This window comes from Aspergillus mulundensis (assembly GCF_003369625.1).
Source record: "Aspergillus mulundensis strain DSM 5745 chromosome Unknown scaffold_1, whole genome shotgun sequence".
NCBI lineage: Eukaryota > Fungi > Ascomycota > Eurotiomycetes > Eurotiales > Aspergillaceae > Aspergillus > Aspergillus mulundensis.
The window spans coordinates 2570154-2595475 of NW_020797889.1; the positions used below are offsets into that span (position 1 = coordinate 2570154).

At 51.9% G+C, this 25322-nt stretch overlaps 9 protein-coding genes across 9 annotated transcripts; 3 read left to right on the forward strand and 6 right to left on the reverse strand.

The window, feature by feature from the left end:
- Positions 1-383: 383 nt before the first annotated feature.
- Positions 384-1428, reverse strand: DSM5745_02344 (alpha/beta hydrolase family esterase; the record flags this gene model as incomplete). Its single annotated transcript, XM_026744360.1, has 3 exons — positions 384-881; positions 930-1186; positions 1236-1428. The coding sequence occupies 3 exons, from the start codon at positions 1426-1428 to the stop codon at positions 384-386; spliced, it is 948 nt and encodes a 315-aa protein (XP_026607523.1).
- Positions 1429-2955: 1527 nt separating this feature from the next.
- DSM5745_02345 (Amine oxidase) lies at positions 2956-5322 on the forward strand (the record flags this gene model as incomplete). The annotated part of the gene is made up of 2 exons (XM_026744361.1): positions 2956-3191; positions 3240-5322. 2 exons carry the CDS (start codon positions 2956-2958, stop codon positions 5320-5322), a joined length of 2319 nt encoding a protein of 772 aa, XP_026607524.1.
- Positions 5323-6432: 1110 nt separating this feature from the next.
- DSM5745_02346 (putative Zn(II)2Cys6 transcription factor) lies at positions 6433-8844 on the reverse strand (the record flags this gene model as incomplete). The annotated part of the gene is made up of 5 exons (XM_026744362.1): positions 6433-7390; positions 7454-7544; positions 7599-7733; positions 7791-8035; positions 8090-8844. 5 exons carry the CDS (start codon positions 8842-8844, stop codon positions 6433-6435), a joined length of 2184 nt encoding a protein of 727 aa, XP_026607525.1.
- Positions 8845-9862: 1018 nt separating this feature from the next.
- On the reverse strand, positions 9863-12560 carry DSM5745_02347 (N-alpha-acetyltransferase 35, NatC auxiliary subunit; the record flags this gene model as incomplete). Its single annotated transcript, XM_026744363.1, has 6 exons — positions 9863-10765; positions 10813-10911; positions 10974-11231; positions 11283-12029; positions 12093-12379; positions 12461-12560. 6 exons carry the CDS (start codon positions 12558-12560, stop codon positions 9863-9865), a joined length of 2394 nt encoding a protein of 797 aa, XP_026607526.1.
- Positions 12561-12971: 411 nt separating this feature from the next.
- Positions 12972-13340, reverse strand: DSM5745_02348 (ATP synthase subunit epsilon family protein; the record flags this gene model as incomplete). Its single annotated transcript, XM_026744364.1, has 3 exons — positions 12972-13049; positions 13121-13235; positions 13309-13340. 3 exons carry the CDS (start codon positions 13338-13340, stop codon positions 12972-12974), a joined length of 225 nt encoding a protein of 74 aa, XP_026607527.1.
- A 1140-nt stretch (positions 13341-14480) lies between these two features.
- On the forward strand, positions 14481-15533 carry DSM5745_02349 (uncharacterized protein; the record flags this gene model as incomplete). The annotated part of the gene is made up of 1 exon (XM_026744365.1): positions 14481-15533. The coding sequence occupies one exon, from the start codon at positions 14481-14483 to the stop codon at positions 15531-15533; it is 1053 nt and encodes a 350-aa protein (XP_026607528.1).
- Positions 15534-16107: 574 nt separating this feature from the next.
- On the forward strand, positions 16108-18075 carry hsp60 (chaperone ATPase HSP60; the record flags this gene model as incomplete). The annotated part of the gene is made up of 3 exons (XM_026744366.1): positions 16108-16218; positions 16329-16470; positions 16559-18075. 3 exons carry the CDS (start codon positions 16108-16110, stop codon positions 18073-18075), a joined length of 1770 nt encoding a protein of 589 aa, XP_026607529.1.
- Positions 18076-18608: 533 nt separating this feature from the next.
- On the reverse strand, positions 18609-22722 carry DSM5745_02351 (uncharacterized protein; the record flags this gene model as incomplete). Its single annotated transcript, XM_026744367.1, has 11 exons — positions 18609-19159; positions 19232-19335; positions 19403-19530; positions 19582-19950; positions 20012-20635; positions 20685-20693; positions 20750-20912; positions 20979-21185; positions 21242-22362; positions 22418-22628; positions 22694-22722. 11 exons carry the CDS (start codon positions 22720-22722, stop codon positions 18609-18611), a joined length of 3516 nt encoding a protein of 1171 aa, XP_026607530.1.
- A 790-nt stretch (positions 22723-23512) lies between these two features.
- Positions 23513-24865, reverse strand: DSM5745_02352 (putative mitochondrial carrier protein; the record flags this gene model as incomplete). Its single annotated transcript, XM_026744368.1, has 2 exons — positions 23513-24660; positions 24745-24865. 2 exons carry the CDS (start codon positions 24863-24865, stop codon positions 23513-23515), a joined length of 1269 nt encoding a protein of 422 aa, XP_026607531.1.
- Between the last annotated feature and the right edge of the window lie 457 nt (positions 24866-25322).

The following is a 25322-nucleotide window of genomic DNA, read 5'->3' on the forward strand; positions in this document are numbered from 1 at the left end:
AGCACCACGGCGCCTCTCACCCCTGAAAACGCATCAAACACGCCTACGGACTTACGGTCGCCAACATCCATAGGATTGAAACGCAGATCAAGCAAGCAGCTGTCCGAATCCTCAAGTCCTACAGGGCTACCGAGAGACTGGGTCTGAGGCCGGCCAGGTATTTTGCATTCTCAAAATGAAAACATATGGTAGTCTAGGCTACTTGGGTCAAAAGCCAGACAAAGACCAAGTCCTATAATGGCAATCAAGCTTTCCCTTTTGTCACGAGTTTGTTTGAATAACCGAAACCTATCATACGCACGAGGTACGCAACACTAACCCTGGATGGTTATTGGTCAAGTGCACACCTGGGCTGGGTGATGTGGGGGACTCTCAGCTGTCCATCATTTTGGCACACCAGGGCAGTTTTCGTTTTTCGAATTCGCACATTTAGTAAACCCAAACCACTCCATGTCCTCTTCTCCCTGAATCTCCATAGTATGGCCCACACCATTAGCCCATATACCCTGCAAATCCTTGCCCCAGATTGTCTTGTGCCAGTTCGACAAGGGGGTATCATTCAGCACCTTCCGAGGGTTATCATAGTCGTGCCCAAAGACACCGGCCCACTGCTTGCACGTCTCATAATAGTTCTGCGGGTATATCGTAGTATCATTGCTGCCGTGGTAAATCCGCATTCTCGGACGAGGACCCTCGTAGCCGGGATACATCTGTTTTGCTATGTGGGCCCAGTGCTTCGATGCGCTGATGGACTGGCCATTCGCGCAGGTGAAGTTCCACCGGTCTTCGTCGTTGGCTTCGGAGTAGTAGCAGCCGGCTGGCACGCCGGAGTAGGAGATACCTGCGGCAAAGAGCTTGGGGTGCGTCGCTGCCAGCACATTCTGTACCTGTTAGTCTTCAGGAAGCTAGGGCTGGGAGCATAAGCGTACGGTCATCATTGCGCCGGAGCTGGTTCCAGTTACAAACACGCGACTGGTATCGGCGTGGTATTGCTTGGTTGTCCATATCACCATATTGACGATGGAGTGGCTGTTTCCATCCCCCTTATGGCTCAGTGATCTCTGGGAGCTGACGTCCCAGCATCTGTCTGAGTAGGGGCTTTGGGGGTATATGACGATAAAGCCGTAGGTCTCTGCATACTGTGCATGGGGTGTGACGGCGTAGTATGCTTCGGCAGTTCCTTCGCCTGGAAGACTCATTAGTAGATGGACCTTAGCAGTATAGGATGGACATACAGAAGTGGATTGCCACGATAATGGCAGGTTTGGGCGCCAGGTTTTGCGGGACGTAGATGTAGAAGCCCACGTTAGTAGGATTGTCACCGAAGTCCGTGACCTGGGAGAACTGCCCCGGGGTTGGAGCACGTCGGGTTAGCGCCAGGGCAGTGCAGGTTATCGCATAGACAAGAAGAGATAGGAAGTATTGCATCTTGATCATGGCTGCTGCGGTTGTAGCTCAGTCGACTGCGAGGCTGTCAAACAACGAGCGTTCCAGCCAGGAATTCCTGGGAGCCATCATATATAGCTCCTTCCGTCTGTGACACCCATGCTGTTTCCTCTGTAGACCCTCATATATCACATACTGGCCAAACGCGCGACACGAGAAGGAACGAGACTCCGTCCTCGGAACGCCAAGTGTGGAATCAACGCAGGGCTTCCCTGGTGAAGGAGTTTCGTCACGGATGGATTGCTTTATCCGCCCTCTCCCTCTATCCCGTGCTTTACCCTTGCTGAAAGTCAATTTTAGCCAGACCCGATACGGCGATTTATCCTTATGCCGGTGCTGCGACGTTCTGCACCATGGGAATCTTCCGCTTCTCGGTATGAGGTCTTCCAGCTCTCGCTCTCTGCGTCGGTAGATCATACGACATGCTTCATTTTTGAGAGCTACCCGGAAAGTGAGCTTTCCAACATACTTCCCCCGGCACATTTCTAATCATTATGCAAGTTGCCGTATGGGTCATGTGGGCCATCGGATGGGCATGAGAAGCCTGATATTGGATGTATCCGTTCAGATTGATGCACGGTGCTTTACCGGTCACCCGCTGCCGTGGGTTAACGAATGGTGGATGTGGTTGATGTTTCTGTGGCTCTCGAAGAGGCATCCAAGACCGCACATGCTGCGGCAGGGACAAACGTCCGGTAGGTTCATCATGCAAGCAGGGTTCGCATGGTAGACGCCGAGAAGTAGACTCGCACCAGCTTCAGGAGGCAGACTTTGTGGTTCAGGGACCAGACAGTGTGTTATGGATACAGGGGTAAGAGGAAAGGAAGCCGTACATCACCTGACATGCCACACGCCCCTCTGCCGCTTATCTTCCCCAACTTTTCCCCATTCTTGCTCCATTCCTCTCCGTCTATCGCTATCTCATCTCAACCTCCATCTTATCTACTTCCCCATCAACTCCAACACCATTCCGCCATCGGATTCGCTGGAGATACCGTTTCCAGGGCACGGCCTGCGAACGACTACCCCAATTCCTGCCATCTCGCCCGCTTAGCAATCGTCTTTGTATACCGCCAGATCCTGGCCTTTTCTTGGCCATGAGCGCTGCTTCTTACGGTATGTCCTTCCGATTACTTTGCTCTGGGCTTGTCGTTTAACTTACTCCAAGGATTGAGGTTCCGAGAACGCGGAACTGCTTATCTCGTGGAGCGGCCGACATTGCACCGAGGGTGGACGGTATCGATAGCTCGATAAGATGGCGACATTGTTGGTGGCCAGGATCTATGGAGCTTCAAGATATAAAAGGTACATAAATCCCAAGATCAGGTACTCTCCAGGTGATCAAGGCAGACGGCGGAATCACTGACCGCAATGAAGCTTCCTTTTTCCTTACATGGAGGCATTGCCTCTTTGCTTCTCCTTCAAAACTTAGCAAGCGATGTTCTCGCTACCAAGCTTGACCACAGTCGTGACCGGGTGCGGGAGAAGAATCGGGGACGAAAAAACCAAATGCGTAGCCTGGTTGGCCGCTCGTACCAGCATACAAGCCACCAATCCAGATCCTATGCTAGCCAGTATGCAGCTTCATGCGAAGATACCCCTCCCCAGGAGATAGACGCGCCGAAGGAGAATGTCTGGTACGGTCTCACAGACGATGAAACGGCGGATGTTGCCAAATGGCTGTTTGGCCGGCCCGAGTTGAATCTTACTTCAACCGAGGATGCTGGAGAGTGGGACAACACAATGTAAGTCCAGAACCATGCCTTTAGTCTGCGGTTCTGACGAGGTTCAAGTGCCCTCATCGAGCTGAACCGCCCAAATAAGACTGAGGCTATTCCATACCTCGACGGCAGCGGACCAGCACCGACTCGGTACGCCCACGTCCGACTGAACAACCGTGCGACGGTAGATCCCTATTTCGCGGACCTTCTGGTTGGACCTTTACCCATCAGCAACGTCACTGCGTGGGAGGCTCTCGAATTCCCGTACACCCGCAAGACCCAAGGACAAGTGCGAAATGTCGAGCCAGACGGCGAGACTGTATACTCGGAGTGGCTGTTCAAGATTAGTGCATCAATCGCAGACATCACGCTGGACTTGTGGAACGGAACTGCATTAGGGCTGGAGAACGACACCCTGGACATCTGGGGCATTGACCCACTGTGGCAGGATGACGGCCGGATTGTCCGCTGGGACATGTTCTGGAATATCGCTGGTGACCAATTCGACAGCGGAACCCTCTTGCCCTTGGGTCTTTACCTAAAGTCCGACGTCACTGGCCGTGATCCATCCCAGTGGAAGCTCCTCGGTTGGATGTACAACGACATCTTCTACGAAACGACAGAGGAGTTCCGCGAAGCATACTGGTCTCCTGGATTCGTCAAGCTCAAGCCCAATGTTGACGGTGCCTGGGCCCACACCGACCAGAGAGGTCCTGTTCCTCCCAAAGACCGGAAGCAGCCCCCAGTCATGGTCGCTCCAGACGGAGCCCGGTACTCAGTCGACACGGAGCGCAAGTACGTCGAATGGATGGACTTCTCCTTCTACATCGCCTTCAACCGCGACACCGGTCTCTCGCTATTCGACATCAAGTACAAGGGTCAGCGCGTTCTATACGAACTAGGCCTCCAGGAAGCACTCGCTCACTACGCTGCCAACGACCCCGTCCAGTCCAGCGTCGCCTACCTCGACTCCTACTACGGCTTCGGCCCCTACGCCTTCGAACTCCTCAAAGGCTACGACTGCCCCTCGTATGCCTCCTACCTCAACACCTCCTTCTACAAGGACGAGGAAACCCACACCCACGTCGACAGCCTCTGCCTCTTTGAGTTCGACGCCGACTACCCCATCGCGCGGCACTCCACGTCCGAGTCTGTCTCCGTCACAAAGAACGTCTACTTCACCCTCCGCAGCGTCTCAACCATCGGCAACTACGACTACATGTTCAGCTACAACTTCCACATGGACGGCACGATCGGCGTCGAGGTCCGCGCCTCAGGCTACATCCAGTCAGCCTACTACGCCAACAACCAGGACTTCGGATACCAGATCCACGACTCCCTCTCCGGCTCAATGCACGACCACGTCCTAAACTTCAAAGCAGACTTCGACATTCTAGGCCTCAACAACTCCATCGAGCTCGTCTCCGTCGTCCCCGTAACAAAACACTTCTCCTGGAACGGCAACAAAACGCGCAACACAATGCAGCTGGACCGCTCATTCATCGCCTCCGAAGACACCTCCCGCCTAAACTGGAGCTTCAACGGCCAAACCCAGCTCCACGTCGTCAACACAGCCAAACCCAACCCCTTCGGCGAACCGCGCGGCTACCGCATCCTCCCATCCTCAGGAACAGCCCACCTAACCGTCCTAAACAGCACCAACCTCGCGCACGCCGCCCACTGGGCCGAATACGACGTCCAGATCACGCAACACCACGACACCGAGCCCTTCGCCGCACACCCCTACAACAGCCAAGACATCCACGACCCCCCCGTGAACTTCGAGTCCTTTTTCAACGGCGAGTCCCTCAACCAGACCGACCTAGTAGTCTGGCTGAACCTAGGCATGCACCACGTCCCGCACACAGGCGATCTCCCCAACACGGTCTTCACGACCGCGCACTCGAGCGTCGCCTTCATGCCGATGAATTACCTGGCCGGTGATCCAAGCCGCGAGACCGTGAATATGGTGCGGGTGGATTATAGCGGTGGCGCTGCGACGGCCGTTGAGACCTTCGGCCAGAGTAATGGGACGTGTCGTGTTAGCGTGACGTCTGTCGAGGACGAGCTCTGGAAGTACCAGGGGGATGTGGTGGTTCGGAAATTCCCCTATGATCCGAATGATCCGTTTTATGAGACGGATAGTGATGCTTAAGACTTCTTACCCGTAACTGAGTGGGGGATGCAGACGCCGTTGTGGTTTGCTAGGTATGTTATGAGGTTCTACGATGACACGCGCATGGATGCATTATGAGTGATGGACAGGGTCGTGGGAAATACAGTGGTGATTTGTCGGCTTCCAAGCTTTGTTAGCCCAGTATAGTACATATATATAGAGTGCATCTACAGAATTGTATATACATCTCATCTCACAGCACACCAAATATATATGTCCACTAAGACTCCATCAAAATATGCAATATATCCTAGGATTCAATGCTGTCGGATCTCGGAAGAGATCAAGAGGTGCAAGGTAAGGTGCTTCCATTTGTCTGCCATGTCCGGCTCAGAATCAACCTCGCTAGTAGTTTCCATGGGCGTTTGATTGCCTGGTACCGGAGTATAATCACTCCCTTAACAGGGATAACCTAGTTCCCTTCCTAATCTATTGAACTTTATGATCAATGATCGGCACCAGTAATCGATAGTATCAATGCTAGCGATGCACTCCAAGGCGAAGAAGAGAAACCCGAAGAAGAGAAACCCAAAAAAAGCTGACAGGGCCCTTGCAACCGATGCCAGACCCCCATACTCATAAGCATAAGCAAGATACTAGCCATGCTGTTCCATGTCTTAAAGGCAGGCAGCCACCTACGTACTCCATCCATAGCAAGTTATCCTCCACAGAAGCCAAAACACAATCAGCCATGATGCAACCTCCAACTGAACAGCTAGATCTGAAGACAACAATTGGACAATCAGAATATATCCGGAGGTCCAAGAGCTAGGATATACGGAATACGCGGGAGTTGAGAATGAATGCAAGGGAAGGGCTCGGAGTTACAGCGGAGAAGGTCGAAGCCACCTCGAGCTGAATCAGGCAATACGTGTGCGCCTCGGCCGAAGCGGGTGATGCTCGGGCTCGGAGTCAGGCAAGAAAACCCAAGTGGCTGGCCAACAAACGCCGACGGGACGGGGCGCTCCAACGCCCGGAATTCTATAAAGAACCCCTCCTTCATTTCTTCCAGGTCATCCCTTTGTCGCGACAGTCCCAGCACAATTTACGTCATGTATTGACGCTAACGACGAGATAATTGCATGTCAATCATGGATTTCCTAGATTCATATTGGGAAACAACATTACGCCGGACACCCCGTTGAGAATGTCGCCCAGGTAGCCTTCTTCCAGTGTGCCGCTGTATGCCTCTTGGTACGGTGGCATTGAAGCCGCGAGGCTGGCGAATTCTGCCGACGACAGGAGCTGCGTCGTGGGGGGAATGTTTGCCTCTGGCGCAGGCTCCCCCTTCACGGGCGCTTCCTGTTTCTTTGCTTGACTCTTCCCCTTGCCGAACCCGGAGTTTACGGCTCGGAGTGCTTCCAGCGACGATGAAAGGTGTTTGGCCGTGTCTGTTCGCGTGGTCGGATTAACAGTCCCATCGGAATAAACATGGTCCTCGAGAACTTTCTCAAGTCGCAGAAGCAAGTCTCGGCTCTGCGGCCAAACCTGGTCGTTCGTGTTAGCGATGAAAAGGAAGGCCGACGCGATCGTCCGCTGAGCGCTGATCCACGTGCGCGAAGCAAAAGGATTGATCGTGTGCAAGTCGATAAATGCTTCAACCGTTCCAATTAGATTCGTCAAGCAGTCATGTCGTATCTTCTCTCGGTCCTCAGCAGTCATTGTCACGTCCGGGTCTAAAGAAGAGCGGCACAATAGGGAGATATAGTACGAAGAATGCAGCCTCAATTCCGCCCATTCGATAGACTCCGCCATATTGAGGCAACGCTCGCGGTCCCGCAGGTGCACCTTGGCCTCGCCAAGGACATTGCGTATTCGGTGGATGTACACACCAATTTCTTTCGGCTGTAGGTGGGAGTGTCTCTCCATCATCAGGATACGAAGCGTCTCAAGCACGACTCCAAGGATGCGAGATAGTGTTTCGAAATAGGATCGATGCCCGGGCATTGATTTCGGGTCATAGGGGATTTCTGGTTGACTGATCATCGTGATCGAAGGCCGGTCGTACGCCAAGGAGAAGTGACTATTTTGAAACGCCATGGCCCACCTACTCGAACAAAAGACTATCATCAATAGGTATTCGTTTTTGACAAGGCAATGAGGTACGTACCACACGCGTCTGCGCGCTTCTTGCAGCGCTGGTGTATATCCAGGCGCCTCGGCGTGGAGTCCGAGAACCATGCACATACGTTCCGTCATCCCTATCGTGAAGGTGTCAGCTTTTGTGGTGACAACAGTTGCAGGCGCTCACTCACCAAGCAATGTATACGAAGCGCCGGCGTTCATGTTATAGGATAGTACGTGGCTAATGATTAACAGGATCTGGATCACCTCCACGGTGGGCTTCGATACATAATTCATCACGCGCAGGCATTGGTACGAGCATGAAACTTGGAGCCGTTAGCCACCAACCGAACATTGCAGCACTCCTGCAAGAGGCAGCTTACCATAAACCCAGGAAGTCATCTCTCGGTGGATTCCCGGCAGGTCACATAGCTGACACCCGGATGCGAAGACCGCAAAACAGAGGCTAAGAAAAGGTATACTCATTCCATACGGCATATCTGGCTTATGAACCACACCCACCCGTCGCCGGCCCTCCAGTAACCGTCTTAGGTTGCTCTCGAACTGATCAACATCCGGAAGTACAGGATACAGCACAGCCGCAATATTCCTATAATAATCGAGAAATCTGGGGGAGTTAGACTTCATGCAGGCCCGGAACAACTGGTGGGCTGCAACTCACTTCATACACTGATTGTCATCGGGAAGCACTTCACATACACCTTCAATATTGAAATGCAGCGGATCCGACGACGACGACCAAAGATCGAGGAAAGGGTACGTGCTGTTATCGTTTTCTAGGGCTAGCTCTGCAAGCAGATCGTCCTTCGGAAGCGCCTCCGCTGTGTCTGCAGACACCTTCGTCTGGTCCAAAATATCATGCAACGCAGACCGATTCCCTATATGAACCGACCCTGTTTTCAATGTGGTGGATCCATATATGTTGCTCTGCTCCGTCGATGATCTTCTTAAACCTCCGCCAGAAACATCCGAAAGGGGATTGGTTGGTCTGCGCGGTCGCGATGGCTGGGAATGTGCCTGGACGATTGACTTCATGCTCGCTATCGCCTGCGCCATCTCCTGCATCTTGTTATTGAGTTCCTCCCACTCGACCGGAGATATCGAGACCGCATCGGACGACGGGTCATCCAACCCGGGATCGACAGCGTAGGGCACATCTTCATCATTCGTAGGATATGGTGGCGGAAGGTGAACCTGGGGTGCAATGCCTAGAGTTTCTGGGACAGCAAAGCTTTCCGAAGCTATGGATGGCCGAGGGGGGATCAAGGCAGGCGGCGGACGGCCGTAGGTGCAGTTGAAACCGCGTTTCACACAATTACTGCATGGTACATTCCGATCACAACGGACCTTGCTCGCACGGCACTGATGGCACGTTTTGCACTCGCGTGGTCGGCGCCGAATAGGGTAGACTGGCATCGCAATCGCTGGCTTCTCCCAGTACGCCTGGACGGGAGAGCGAAGCGAAGGCGAGTGGTGCAGTGAGAGGGAGAAGGGAAGAGAGAAGCGAACCGTCTAACAAAGCAAGAAGCGTGTCACAGACATTAGATCTAGAGCGCAGGCACGCGGTGCAACAATAAACTCTAAAAGCATGTATTAAGAACAGGCGCGACTCCAGAGACTGTCTCGGTCTAGCGATGCTGCGATAGCGATACGGTAGGTAAGCGGAGGATCGTGATCGTCGCGAAATCGAATCGAGGAAAAGAAGCAGCCAGCTGGGTCGCGGTCGCGGGAGGGGAATGACGGGATTGATCAGATTCAATTCGCTAAAAATGCCATGAATAGATACGGGGCGCTGCAGAGCCTTGCAAGAGACAAGTATCAGCGGGAAAATGCAGTCCGTTGATAACGGGGAAGACAGGCGGTACTTTTAGCTTGATCTGCCTTTTACCAATACCCAGCGAGAGAATGCAAGAGAAGCTGCGTTGTTGCCGTGCTTGCGGAATTCCAGGAGCGTCTGTGCTCAGAAGCGATTGCCAAGACTGCCGCTCCCCCAAGATGTAGTGTCCGCGGATATTGGTGGAGGGAGAGGTCAATTATTGACAAAGATCTCACGATAATACTCGAGATGGAAGAAGCCGACTGGGTCTGCCCTGGGATGCCGGTTGTCGCAGAGGTGGTGAAGTCATCGTGGAAAGTGGAGAGGTTGCGAGTGTGGTTCGTCCGTCCGATTCCAAAGACTCGGCTCGAGCCCCGTCGGGCCCAGTGTACCTGTCAACTCTCGACTGCCCAAAAAACATACCCATCCATTGCAGGTTCTAAAGTCTCGTCTAGTGCACATAATCGTCGTTATCATCTAATGAAACAAAATTCAAATAGTACCCCAAGCATCCCCGTCCTCTATTACGTTGTGACGGCTCACTGCTCAAAAATAGGGCAGGAAAACATATCCGCGCGAATCAAATGTCTATCCAGTACTTCAAGGGAATGTTCATGCTCATGCCTTTGTACTCTGAGTCTGCGCCTGTGAAACCTGCGGGACGGCCCACCAGTCATGCCAGCGAGACTTGGAGCCCGCCTCAGGAATGTTGACTCGAAGATTAAGCGGCTCCGCGGCACCAGAGGCATTGACAAGTGCCTTCTTCACGGTCTCGATGGCAATACTGGCACCGATGCAGGCGCGCATCGTATCCTTCACGTCGCGTTTCCAGTCTTCTTCTATGGCTGGCGCATTAGGCTTTTCACCATTGAAATCATCGAACGGTCCGTTGGCGAGGGTCGCTTCCCAGGCCTTTCGGGCTTCCCCGATGGCCTTCGTTGCACGCTCCAGGACAACTTCGTCGCTATCACCTTGCAATGTAGCTTCTCGGTTGTATTCTTCGTATGGTACTAGTTCGGGTAGCGTGATTTGGAGGAAGGGCTTCATGCGAAGCTCGTACCGGAATTGATCGTTCGAGTACGCATTAGGCGCGAAGGCCCTCGGTAGGACTTTATGGCGAGATAGGAGGACGTAGAGGGCGTGTAGAGATATTGCAAAGGCGTCAATGGCGACGATATGTGTTGTGAGTCGATCAAAGAGGAGGAATGACTTTCTAAGAGTGGCATGCTTAGCCAGGGAACGTCGGTCCCGCTGTACTGCCGCGAGGATGAACGTTCGAATTCGATCAATATGTCCGAGGTGTGTTGAGCAGATGTGCGATAAGTACCAGTACATTCCGGGTAGCTCCTCTGGGGCGTATATGGTTAGTTCAAACCCAAGTTGGAGAATGAGCCGGAATTGAATCAGCTTCTGGTGGTAGGCCCAGCTACTAAGAGGGTAAGAGTATGTAGTGTCTCCGTTTGGAAGCTCTAGTGGAGGCTCTTCACTCAGGGTTCGAAGTTGTTCGTCGAGATCCTCGGCCTATAGACAGTAAGTCGTGTTCATACCTGCCATTGTTGGGTACGTACCTCCATTTGCAGATTATCCCAATCTGCAAGGGTATGACAGACAGTGCGGCGGATACGGCAGCGGTTCAAACAAGCACTTCGAAATGTATCCACAAACGGCTGTTTTTGCCGTTAATATATAAATATGCCATTATTACAAGAAGAGGAGTGGTGGTACGTACCTGGGAAAAACGCCTGACGAAGCCGTCCATCAATTGGGCGATCTGGAAACGAGGGTCTGAAGGCACTTCGGTTTCATCCAAGTTTGCTTCTAGCAGTATACTAGAGGGAAGAACAAGTGCAGCCAGCTCGTCGTAGATGAACTGTTTGACTGGGAGAGCTCCAAGAACGGTTGATCTGTTCATGATGATGGTTTGAATAAGGGATCGAATATACACTGATGGCTGAGGTTTTCGAGAGAGCAGAGTCCAAACGGCCACCTAAACAATCAGCAATGGCAGTATTGGGGGTAAGAATACATTAAGGCTTACTTTTAGATTGTATGGCCCTCCGTAATCCAAGACTTGGTTGAGGTGGATTCCGTCCTGGCACAACCGTTTGAGATGCGCCAGCGCATCCTCAAAGCTGATCTTGACCACTGGCCGCGGAGGCACTGTACTCGCCAATCTTCTTTGTATTTTCCAGCTGAAAGATTCAGGGACAGGCCGACTCGTATTGCTCGACTCTCTCAGGGCAGGTATTATTGACAGACAGGACTCCAGCTTGTCCACGGACCTTGTCTCCAAGATATTGATATCCTGCTGCAGACCCGAAAGAAACTCTTGACGAAATTGTAATCGAGACTTTATAGCGCTTCTCACGGCTGCGTCTATCGTGTCTTGCTCGTCGATCCAAGAAATCGCCCGATTCAAGACATCGGAGAAATGTTCGTATTCAAAATGTGATAGTAATGTACGGTTGTAGAGCTGCGTGCTGAAATCCTCTTCCTGTGCGAGTTCAAAGAAAGTCAGTAACATTCGCTCAATCTGGACTGAACTAACCTCGTAGTAAAACTCCGAGGTCACCCGCGCATGGACAAAGTCACAGCACTTGATCAGCGCAAGGCAATATGCGCGCAGTACTATATGTACAAGGTCCGGAATTTGTTTCTCCGTAGCAAGGCTGCCACATCCGAAATGGGTGTCGTCAAATGTTCGCGGTATAGGCCATAGAAGCTTATCGAGGTAGATCGAGGTGAAGAGGGTCTGCGAGAGAGGATGGCCCCTATGCCACGCCATCTGCCGTTCACAGTTCCAGTTAGCACATTTAAAAGCGTGCGGTCATCTCAATTGCCAACGCACCTCATGGCAAAGCAGCTCGTCCATGATCCATACAACTTCCTCCGGGACTAAATCGCGCAAGACGTCGTAGTCATCCTCTAAGCCCTTTCCTTTCTCTTCGGGACCGAGGTATCCGCTGTCCATTTTGGGGTCCATGATCTGTTTATGCGACGTATCCATTAGATCAATTATCATCTCTATTTCGCCGCAATGCGCAAGAGCTAGATGATTGCGGCCTACCTCCAGCGCGCCCACGGCCTCGAAAAGCGTAAAGTATTCATCTTTGACGAGTTGTCCGGTTTTCAATTCTGGGGGAAAAAATAAGTAAGTCGAGTTCTATACAGATATAATTTGGAATAGAAACAAACAGCTCTGGAGGCAGTTCTTACTCGATGCAGCTTGCGTAAACTCCTCAGTGATGTCGCGTGGGACAACAGACTGCGAAACGATTCGCGTCGTTGGAGCTCGGGCCTGGGTGTTTGGTAGCATAAGGAAAATGTGATCATCCGCAGCCAGCTGCTTGATCTACCAAAACAACGAGATGCGGCGTCGCTTTAAGAGATGGTGAGGAGGAAAGGTTGGGTGAGGGGATGGCGGGGAGTGGAGTGTTCGGGCGGCCTGCGAAAACCTGCCGACCAGCGAGAACCTGGAAGCGGACAGTGGCATACAAAGTGTCTACATTTATGTGCCACAAGCTTCGAGATAAAATCGGAGAGGTGACTATATTCCCGGAATTGCGGACAAGAGGGAAACATCCCTTCTATTGATATCTTATCGACAGGCCATATCGTTACAAAGATTCTGTCCTCCCCTGCATCCGGCTCTGACCTCCCCGTAGGTATGCTCCAACGTCCTAAAGTACAACTATTCGCCGCGAAGTCGAGGGTCAAGGGAAAACGCTTATTTCTTCTCGGCCTGGGCAGCGAGAGCCTGGTCGTTGGCTTCGGCAAGGTTCTTGACCTCACCCTGCTTGCCGTTCTGTTTCCGAAGCCCGGTTAGTCACTGTCTCCTGGAATTCCGATCGGCGGGCGTAGAAAGGGTATACGGACCTCCCACTTAGCGAAACGCAGGTCCATGTTGCCGCGGCGCTCGGCAGCAAGACGAGGGCCGTCCTGGAGGGAGCGGCGGACCGCGCGAGCAGCGACGGCCAGGTAGCGGTTGTAGCTAGAAAAGTTCAGGCAATGTCAGCGGCGTCGCACAAATGAAGAGTGCGGACGAATATCATGGGGCGGCCTACGTCAGACCAGCGGATTTCCACGCGAAGACCATCTTGACTGTGTGAGGAGGATGGAGGTTTCAATGTGCAAGGGAACAATCGGGATGTGATGCTTTCCGAGTCGAGTTCGGAGGATCGGGATCGTGGTCATGTGATGCACGTGATCATTCAGCAGCAGCCACCAATTGCATTTCTAGGATATACTAGACGACCGCGCCCGATGAATATACGGCAAAATATCCCACACAGCACCGTTTTGAGCTCTGATATATACAGAAGTAAGTACTAGCTAGTACTCCAGGCGTATAAACTCTCTGTCAAAGGCCGCAGGGTGAGGTCGTCTTGTGCTAAGACCAATCTCAACTCGAAACATCCAGAGAAATTTGCATAAAAGACGTAGAATTTGCACGTAACTTCTGATCAAGATATTGTAGCGTCTTTATCTTGAGATATCTCACTGTTACTACACTTTTTGCGGAGCTTACTCTACAGTCGCCCGAAGTCTGCTGGAGCTCTGGCCCGTAAAGACGACTATCTTCTTGCTAGTGCAGACATGTCCATTTGAGTCTATTTCAATCTTAGAAGACAGCTTATTCTAGAAAATTAAAACGCAGATGACCCAGCAAGGTCGACACCTTTTGCTTTGTTGACACCTTTTGCCTTGTTTGCCTTCACGTCCATCCGTCTATTCATACATACTCGTCTCCCACTCTACCTCCATCATTTCTCCATATCCTTCTCCCTCTTTCCATCTCTTCCTTCCTCGACTTGTCTAGCCTCAGTTCATTTACTTTCCTTCAGCTCCTGTTTCATAATATCGGTGCCTCACTTTCGTACCTACGTACCCATCATTACTCACTTTCACTCAGCCTCTATTCCAGCAGCCTTACTTTCAAAGACTTTGAAACTAGAATCGCCCTTGATTCATACACGCTATAACTCTCACTTCGATCTGCCTTGTGCCTTTCCTCCCGGAAGATCTCACATACTCCAGTGCTTCGCGATTACATCTACCAAATGGGCAAGCAAAGTCAGGCCAGGCCAAAGAAGCGCACAATTGTGCGCTGGGATGGTACAAGCTCTCTCAAAATACCTGTTCAGCTCGCTTCCAAGGCACTTTTGCTAACCTTTATCTCATTATCATAGAAAACCTGGACGAGCTTCTTCTTCTGACCATACAGTCAGTATGCAACATGAATTCGATCAAGATCCCATGGGGCGAAGTCGCAAAATCAATCGGCCACAACATCTCAGAAGGCGCCATTGTCCAGCATTTGGCGAAAATTCGAGCTCGCCGAATTGAAGCAAATAAAGAGGTTCCCCCAGCGTTGAGAAGAGGCTCATGCGGCAGTTATGCAAAGACCGCAAGGACAACGACTGCAACAAGCTATAAGAAGAGTACTCGACTGGACGAGGCCTCTTACAGCTCAGACGAGGAATGGCTGGAGCACAGGGCCTCAGCACAACGCAAGGCTGGAGAGAAGCGGAAAAGAACTCGAGCTCAATACCGAGAGGACCCGTATACCGAGTGTGGAGAGTTTTCTGACGATGACGACTCGGAGATAGTGGCAGCTGGAGCATCGTTTCTTGAGTTGCCTAACGACAGACATACGGAAAGGCCGCAATCACCAACTCCGCATCCACCAAGCAAGATCGTTACCTACAAATGTCCGAAGCCTTTTCTTATCGGACTAGCAAAAGGCATCGTGTCCAGGGCATCCACGCCCCAAAAGCCAACTTTAGCGCCCGAGCTGTATTTAGAGGGACAGCTGAAGAAGGAGCCTATGGAGGAAAAGCCAGACACTGAGAAAAGGTCAGTTCGAATGGAAGAGTCTTTTGAGAAGCATGAGCCATTTGAATCGGACGGCGGGTTTCAAGATGGCTCTATTGCAAGCACAGCGCTCTTTCCCACCCCGTCCGATTACAGCCATGACTTCGCTGCCACCACAGACAATGGCAATCATGCCCCTTTAATACAGTTGGGATCCGATGCCAATGCCACGTTTCCACCTCGGATGCAAGAGGAGGGGGAATATATCCACACTGGCAATAAAGACATGGATTTATTCCCAGGCAGGAATTGGGACGCCTTCTTAAATGGTTGGGAAATCTTGAACGCATTCCCGGACCATGACATCCTTACGCCGCATCAGGGCGTTCAGTACGGTCAGGATCAAGGATTCCAAGACACGCTTGGGGACTATCCTAGCACGCAAGATGATCCGATGTGGTTAATGGACAGCTGAATATTAGGGTCAGCGTAGTAGGAGCGCGGCATTTTGACGAGATTTAAGGTTGACATGCTTGGTTTCGTCTGCTTTGTTTTCGGGAGCACATTCATCGCACGTTGCCCGTCAAGGGATACATATGCCTGGGGCGGAAATATAGCCAAAAGCTCAGGTGCATGTGCTCATTTAAAGATCCTATGAAAAGGATGCAGTTACCTTTGATCCAAAGAGCAATTATTATTAAAACCTCCGACCCATGAATGTACTACGTAAGAGAAGTAGATGGAGGCGGCTGATAGATCGTTCCGACAACCCGAAGATTTCCCTCGGATATGCCAGTATGGAGAGCCCACGTGACCTTCTAGGAGCTTCTGCCGCCAAGAAATCCGGAGATCGAGAAAGGCCTGGAAAATTTTCGAGACTTTGGCTTCATCTCTCACCTTCTTATCCTCCTGTCCTCTTGTTTCTCCATCCTCCTTCTTCTCTGCATCCGTTCTGCTCCGGGAGTCTTGATCGGACAGATTCTTTGTATACCTTGGTCTTCGATTTTGCATTGTTTTCATTGTCTATTCTCCCTTTCTCCCTAGTCAACATGCAGCGAGCTCTCTCTTCCCGGACCTCGGTCCTCTCTGCTGCTTCTAAGCGCGCCTCTTTCTCCAAGCCCACTGGCCTGAACCTCCAGCAGCAACGGTTTGCTCACAAGGTAAGCCAAGCTTGATCTTAATTGCGGCCGCAGTCGATGCTCTGCAAGCTCTCGATTGGCCTTCCGCAGGTCCCGGACCGGCTTCAGCAACGTTGCTAACGAATGAGTAGGAGCTCAAGTTCGGTGTCGAAGCTCGCGCTCAGCTCCTCAAGGGTGTCGACACACTCGCCAAGGCTGTCACATCTACTCTAGGTCCTAAGGGTCGCAATGTCCTGATTGAGTCTCCCTACGGCTCCCCCAAGATCACCAAGGGTACGTTCGCGCTTTAGTCATCAATCTCATCTTCATCCCTTCACAAAATCGACTGCCACGCCTCGAATAAAGGTTCTGACTTGCGTAGATGGTGTGACTGTCGCCAAGGCCGTTCAGCTCCAGGATAAGTTCGAGAACCTCGGTGCCCGTCTCCTCCAGGATGTCGCTTCCAAGACCAACGAACTTGCCGGTGACGGTACCACCACCGCTACTGTCCTCGCCCGTGCTATCTTCTCCGAGACCGTCAAGAACGTTGCTGCGGGCTGCAACCCCATGGACCTGCGCCGCGGTATCCAGGCCGCTGTTGAGGCTGCTGTCGACTACCTCCAGCAAAACAAGCGTGATATCACTACCGGAGAGGAGATCGCCCAGGTCGCTACCATCTCCGCTAACGGCGATACCCACGTCGGCAAGCTTATCTCTACCGCCATGGAGCGTGTTGGTAAGGAGGGTGTCATCACCGTTAAGGAGGGCAAGACCCTTGAGGACGAGCTTGAGGTTACTGAGGGTATGCGATTCGACCGCGGTTACACCTCCCCCTACTTCATCACCGACGCCAAGTCCCAGAAGGTCGAGTTCGAGAAGCCTTTGATCCTCCTCTCCGAGAAGAAGATCTCCGCTGTCCAGGACATTATCCCTGCCCTTGAGGCTTCCACCACTCTCCGCCGCCCTCTGGTTATCATCGCCGAGGACATTGAGGGTGAGGCTCTCGCCGTCTGCATTCTGAACAAGCTCCGTGGCCAGCTCCAGGTTGCTGCCGTCAAGGCTCCCGGCTTCGGTGACAACCGCAAGAGCATCCTCGGTGATCTTGGTGTCCTCACCAACGGTACCGTCTTCTCTGACGAGCTCGACATCAAGCTTGAGAAGCTTACTCCCGACATGCTCGGTTCCACCGGTGCCATCACCATCACTAAGGAGGACACCATCATCCTGAACGGTGAGGGCAGCAAGGACTCCATCGCTCAGCGCTGCGAGCAGATCCGTGGCGTCATGGCTGACCCCACCACTTCCGAGTACGAGAAGGAGAAGCTCCAGGAGCGTCTCGCCAAGCTGTCCGGCGGTGTTGCCGTCATTAAGGTCGGTGGTGCTTCCGAGGTCGAGGTCGGTGAGAAGAAGGACCGTGTTGTTGATGCTCTCAACGCCACCCGTGCTGCCGTTGAGGAGGGTATCCTCCCCGGTGGTGGTACCGCTCTCCTCAAGGCCTCCGCCAACGGTCTTGAGAACGTCAAGCCCGCCAACTTTGACCAGCAGCTCGGTGTCAGCATTGTCAAGAGCGCCATCACCCGCCCTGCTCGCACCATTGTCGAGAACGCCGGTCTTGAGGGCAGCGTCATTGTCGGCAAGTTGACCGATGAGTTCTCCAAGGACTTCAACCGTGGTTTCGACAGCTCTAAGGGCGAATACGTCGACATGATCGCCGCCGGTATCGTCGACCCTCTCAAGGTCGTCCGCACCGCTCTCGTTGACGCTTCCGGTGTCTCCTCCCTGCTCGGTACCACCGAGGTTGCCATCGTTGAGGCTCCCGAGGAGAAGGCCCCTGCTGCCCCTGGTGGTGGCATGGGTGGTATGGGCGGTATGGGCGGCATGGGTGGTGGCATGTTCTAAACTGCTTAACCTACCCCGTCGTCTTATTGTACCCATATCGGTGTTTTTTAGAGGTTTTCTTTCAAGCGTGTCTTTGCATACAATGGGCATTCATCCATGATATGTTTTGAGATCTCTATTTCTGTATTATTTTCCTTATGTCTTTAATGTGTTACATGTCTCTTGTCTTACTTCTCCTGACTTCTCAACCCTCCTACTATATCCTATACCTCTTGTTGTCTCTACTCACTCTGTTGGTTATCATCTCCACTCTACCTTGTTGGCATAAAAGTCAGGGGAGTCTGTACTATATCCTTTTAACGAATATTGACTATGTCATTCCAAGATCTTCCCATTGTAAACAGTCGTAGAGCCATGCAGTTCGCTAGTACAACATCAATAACTTCTTGTTCAAATGGAGGACATACTACGCATGGTGTCATAGTTCATGATCGTTATCATTCTAAAGAAAGTTGTCACCTCGTTTAATTTACATCATCAGTCCACCATAGTATACTAGAAACGAAAGCATCCTATGTCTGCTTCCATACTATCTACGCAATATCCCTCTCCCTCACCATCCCCTCCAACCCACCCCTCATCCTGTCCATATGCACCCCATGTCCATTCCCATTCCAATTCCCGTTAGCAGCATGCCAATGCCCACCACCACTAGCCTCAGAAACAAGCACAGACGGCAACGTCATACCCGCTCCATCCGTCCTCCTCCCAACCACTCCAGTCAAGTTACTAGCAGTAGTCGCACCACTAGTACTATACCCGCCCTTCTCCTTCTCAGTCTCATCATCCCGCCTCCAAAAGTCCTCTCCCAGGTCCCCGCGATACCGCCAGGAGGCAAGGTACCGGCTAACCCGATCACCCATGCGCGAAGTCTTGCTCGTCTTCGTCGTCGAGGCGAGCGAGGTCTTCGAGTTCCGCGACGCTTTGTAACCGTTACCGTGGTGGAAGATTGCGGCAAGCGGAAGATAAATTAGATCTTTGCAGAGGCCGAATAGGATCTTTTGGAATTTTAGGAGCGTGTCCCGGAGGCGCTCGCTGAAGGCTATGAGGAGGGCGGAGACGATAACGGCTATGGAGGTTGGGCCTGTGGTTTGTTATTTTAGGTTAGCGTCTTTGATGGGGGAAGTAGGAATGGAAGGAATAGGGAGGGGTATACCGGATATGGTGAGCATAGTTCGTAAGGTGAGGTTCGTGGGCTCGCCGCTCCATTCTCGGGCGTTGATGCCGAAGAGGGAGGTAAAGAAGGAGAGGGGGAGGAAGCTGATTGTGTAAATGGGTATGATTAGCTGATAGTACATGAGATAGGGTGGGTTGAGGCGCGACTTACATGACTGTGAAGATCGTGAAGACCATGACGGCGCGCGATTGACTCGCCGTCACTTCTGCCTCCCATCTGGCTAGCTTTGCCTCGTCCACGTTGGCTTGTTTCTGCTTCACATCGAGCAGGTTTTCCACCTGGGTGGTGTTAATCAGATATCCAAATTGTAGGAGCTGTGCAATACATACGGCTTTCTGAGCTGCAATAGCATTCTCCCTCATCTCCGAGATATGAGTATGATATTCATCTAATTTCTTCAGGGAGCCGGCGGTGAAGCTCTTGCCATATCCCCTCTGTTCGAAGTACTTAGCCATATCGTTGATGGTGGTGGTTTGCTGTTCGAGCAGTTTCATGATTGTCCCCAGCTCATCCACTATGTCCCTCAACTCCAACAATGAAGAAAGATCGCTGCGGTTCTGGAGTGCTAATTCACGGTCTCGTTCCTCACGTTCGTCCGCGGTCATAATGCGTCCATCAGGTGTTTTATTATATTCTGCTGGCCTAGTAACGAAGCCCCGGTTGCGAAATTGTTTGAACGATTTGGTTGTCAGTTCCGTCTGTTGAGTTTAATTAGGTTTTTGTATCTGAATTGGTTGGAGTTAAGGGTGGGCTGCGCACCAGGATACTGATTGACTCTTCGAATATACGCAAGATCTGGAGATCACTATGCAAAGTGCTACTAAGAAGGACGGTGACGGCATGCTGTACAATCAGGGCGGCGAGGTCACCGGCCGTTTCGAAACGACTTGCAAGATCGCCGTTGAGTTCGTTATAGATACTGTTGAACAGATTCGTCTGTTCGTAAAATTTTCCTCCAACGGTCGTAGGCTCCTGCTTGGGGAAGAACGTCACGACCGTGTTCTGATCCACGACCCAGAGCCAGAGCTGGTCGACCATAAGCACTTTGCCGTCCACAAACACGGGGCTTTGAGGATCGAGTCCCTCGCTTAATGGGATCGAATTGCTGAGCTCATCGTTGAGGTTAATGACTTTCCTCGTCCGCTTCCAGAGCATCTGGTCGTCATCTCGTGCCACGGTGGAACGCAGATTTGGATATCCGAACTGGTCTAATGTTCGGCGGATGTGGATCGGCGGTTCGTTTCCCACGTATTTCCATATCAGCTTCGATTCTAGGCTAGATCGGGATATGTCATCTGGGACTGGGCGGGATCTTCCCTGTCGTAGTCGTTCTTCAATTACTTTTCGACGCTGTAGGAGGTTCCAGTATGTGTCCCAGTGGAGCTGTCACCGTCAGCATAATTCAAGGGCAGACAACAACATAAAAACATACGTATGGTAGCTATTAGACCTCGTTAGCCTTTCATTATAGCTTTTGGATATGTATGAGAAACCTACATAGAGCGCTAGTTGAGGACCATGAGGCTCCGAGGCCTTGATGGGTGGGGAGTCCATCTTGAAATGAATACACGCCGGGCGTACATAGCGTGCATGTGGTTCCAAATGACGAGCCGTTATGAGATTCGAGAACCAGTTATCATTGTTCACAAGCTTCCTGAATCTATGGGAATGGTAGCATGTTAGTGGATCTGGAACTGAGGATGTCCAAGAGACCGATGACACCTACAGGTTTTGCTTCGTTTTGCCCTTGCATACCTTTGACAGGACATGTGGCACCCAATCAGTATGGGTGTATGGGACGTGGACCCAGATCATTCTCTCTGTCCCTGGCTCGGGTCTATCAAACCTAGGGGCCAATCGAGGTCGTTCCTCCGGTGTACGTTCTCTAAAAGGAACGTTCAGGAACTCTCGATATTTGGAAGAGAGACTCGTCCTATACATGCATTCTCATTACTCAGAGGTTCTCTTATGCTTGGGGATAGCACTCACAAAAGATTCCTTTGGCCAGGGGTAATCGTGCCTAGATCATCTGCCGTCTCAGTTTCGTCTTCGCCCGCATCTTCATCGTCAAACTCGTCATGAGAAACGCGTCTTTGGGACGCTGAGCCCTCGGACTGGATATCAAAATATCCTTCCGGGGCTGGCTCAGTGACGTGGAGTCGGGGCGAAGCCTGCTGAGAAGGGTGTTCAGCGAGAAAACTTCTACTTCTCTTGACTGAAGGCCTCGATGGAACGACCTCAAGGGGGATGATGTCGGGCTCCCGTAGACGAGCGTCGATACGCGACGAGTCGGCATGTGCGCTTGTCGGTCTGCTGCCAAAGTCACTTGTATCGGAATCTAATGTCCCAGACGATAGTCTGCTTGAGTGTTTGAGCCGCTCTTCTAGACACTTTGTGGGCCCGGAGTCCAGGAATTGCTCGAGTGGCACTTTCGTAGACCATAATTGTAAAGGGGAGTCCCGGCTGACGCCTCTTGCCGTGTCTTCGTAGAATCCATTTACATGGACCATGACCTCTTGCTCCACTTGGAGCGGCACATCAGACATTATAGATAATTCAAGCGCCGTGGCTATGCTTGACTGGAGGCTCCTGATGAAGTCCATCCTCGCAGTGGTCTCCTGGCCTTTGAACGACGATGTACCGGCATGGTCAGTGGCCAGAGGCAGTTCGCTCTCATGCTCGAAGCCTAATAGTCCGGATCGGATGGATGTGATAGGAACGTGCATGTCGATCGTGCTTCCAGTCTCGGTATCGGTTATCGTGAAGACAGAGTCGACTGTCTCCAGAAACGTCCATATTTTCATATCCGCAGAAATGCTCCTAAACTGGCTACCAAGGCGCTTCAACTGTTCATGTCGCGGCCTAAAGATGTCGCACAATCCGACCGGTATTGCATATTTGAGGCGTAGTAGATGATGGATGGGCCGACCAAACTCGGGCGCTGAAAGGTAACTCGAGCCATAGTGAGGAGTACCGAAGAATGCAATCCCATAACAGCAGGAGAATACGGAGTCCAGAGGCGAGCGTGATCGGCTGGCTTGGACGAGCGCTGTTGTGGCTACAAGTCCCCCAGTGCTGTGGCATAGGAAGAAGATGGGTCGCCTGTGATTCTATACGAGTCAACATTAACGGCTGAACAATCAGTTTCCAATATATATTACGAACCGACGACTTCCTTGCTTCCTGCAGTTGATTCAGCAGCCTAGTCGCCAGAGATTCAAGCGTGTCTTCCCCGTCTAATTCTCCATGGTCGATGAGCAACACACGCGCATTTGGGATGAATCCGGGTAGTTCTGTTGTCAACCAAGGCGATTCGATGCCATCTGTAGCCCACGCTCTTTCCGGATCTGCACCTATAGCAGGGATAGCGACAATGCTGCGAAAAATTAGCTTGCAGCTCCAGAAGTAAAGGAGAACGAAGGGGGTAAGTTGGTCACTTACTCCACGTTCGTGACGGTGTCGCTCGCCATACCGGTAGGAAAACAACTCTGGCCAAAAGGATGCGATGAGAGAACGTCCGTAACAGGTCCATCTAGCTGCCTAATATAAATGACCCCTGCTGGAGTGAAAGAAAGTCATCGCCGGGCATCATCTGACACATTGTTTGAGTCAATACGACGGCAGATGACATTCGTGTCTGAGTGATCTGTGAAGGCTGTGTCAGCGTCGCAAAGGTTAGCATTTCAGCCTCCCGAGATTCAGGAGGGTAATGGCGAGAGCCTTGAATCCTCCTGGTCATGGCGAAGAGATCGTCTCGAGCTAAAGATGGCCCCGCGCGCGATGGCGCGAGCTCGTCCAGTGACGCGCATCCGAACGACCAGGATAAATAAGGCTGAGCTGTTACTATGTATAGTAAGTAGTACTTGCGACTTATGAGTTAGCTAGAAGGAAGTGATAATGTTTCTTTTTCGCGGTTATATTGTGGTGGAATAATACAAGGTTGAGGTATGTACTGTACATATATGCTGATGCAGAACTTCAGAACAAAAGCTCCTCCCCTCTATTTCCTGAGACATGTTGAAGAAACAAAACAGCTCTATGTTCCATATCGGATGTGGTATCATCAGAATAACCCTTGCGCTCAACAAGCGAACCGGCAAGTTGGCTAAATGCTTAGATCGTAAGAATAGCGGAGATTAGTCGCACGAGTAGAGATCGCTCAAAAGTCGAAAATAGGTTGTGACAATATATCTGCGAGGTGCAGATTTCGAGAAGAAAAGTTGGGAATCGGAGTCAAAATCGAGAAGGATCAAATGCCTCTTAGTCCTTGCCATCGGGCGAAGGCTGGCGTCGCTCGTTGACGTCTCGAGCAAACTTCTTGCCCACCTCATATGTTGAGATCATAATAGCGCATGCCGGGGCCACCTTGAGACAACGAGCCACCCAGCCTCGGAAGAGACCTGCTGCGCCTTCTTCACGGAAGATGTGCATAAGAAATTTGGGTAATGAAAGCTGCTCCGGTTGGAGGGCTCCCTTGGCGACATTGCTGCCAACAGCATTTGGCGCATCATCCCCCATATGCCGGAATACCTGCTGGCGTGTTTTTCCGACATCAAATGGCGTCGTCACGAACGCAGCCAATGCGCCCGACACAGATCCAGCAACGAAGCTATCCAAGAATGTGTTTCCATCTATATCAGAGGTCCCCAACTGCGTTGATGATGACACACTCTTGGGCAGATTAAGCCCGTGTGTCTTCTTGCGCATCTCGATTATGGACTTCTTCACTTCCTCGTACCCCCACCAGTAAAGTCCAGAGAAGGGTACATCGCGCCACATTGTAAGAGTGAACCCACGCCACAAGGAGCCGTACCCTTTAGCTTTGGTCATCTGGTGCAGACCCTCGAGCGTGGCTTTGAAATGCCCTGCGCCAGTACCGGGTGTTGCCTGCAAGCGTGTCCGGAACATCTCAATCGGACTTATAGCCGTGGCTGCGGCTACTCGCGCAACTGCGCCTGCAATGAAGGGCACGTATGCGCCAGGGATAACGCGTTTGATCGGGCTCCTTTCATCAGTGCGCAACCAATCGTACCCAGCAAAGTAAATGACGTTTCCAGGTATCCCCATCATTAGTGTAGGGCTCAGCCCACGCCAGAGTGTCAACACGCCCTCGTTTCGAGCAATCTTCCGTAGACCATCCAGTGTAGATGTAAACGTCCTGCGCTGCGTCTCTTCCACCGCGCACTCCGCGACCGACTGGGAGGTGGCCCCCAGAGTGTTGCCGTTAGGTCCAACCATACATATTTGTGAGTTCTGCCCTCCCCAAAACACTTCACGACAGCAAGCAGTGACTCCGAGGTTGGGTGGCGCGTTCTTTAGGGTGGCTGTGGTGTGTGACGTAAATGGAGAGGTATTTTTGATAGGGGACTGAGATTGTAATCGAACGCGAACAACGTCTAGAGGAGTCACTGAGAAATGGTTAGCTCCTTCTCGTAGAAACCCCTGACGGATGCAATCGAAGCTGACGCTCGAAAGCGCTCGTGATTACGTACCTAGGAGTCCGGTGAGAACGCTGCCACAGGTCGCAGAGACCATCTTTTGAGTGATAGAGGCCTCCACTGCCGGGCTAGCCTCTGCTGTAGAAGCCGACCCTGTCCCAGAAGTAGCCGCCATGACTGTATCTTCTGCAACCCAATTCCATGTCTCTGCCGAGTGGCTTTGGGAATCAATGCTGGTCAAATCGTTGGAGCGATATCGGTCCCAGGAAGTACCTTGAGTGCCCGGAGCGGACATTCATTCAACGGCGCAGTTCAAATCCGCTGTCAATCCAGGGGGGCGATGAAGATACTGTTTTTTCAATTCATCAAGCGCACCGAGTATTCGAGGACGTAGGAGGACGATCAGTGACTCAGAAACGTAGCGATGATGCTGCAAGAAAAAGAATGCTCCGGCCCGGTCGGTGGCGGTCGGATTCCAAGATTGCCGGAGATAAGCATTCAACCTTCAATCGGCTATCGACTACTCCTCCTACACCCATGCTCTATACCCCTTATACCTGCGAGTTGGTCGCATTATTCGCAGTTACCGAAGGCGCAATGGCTCTCTTGATCTTGATTTGATCACTATCTTC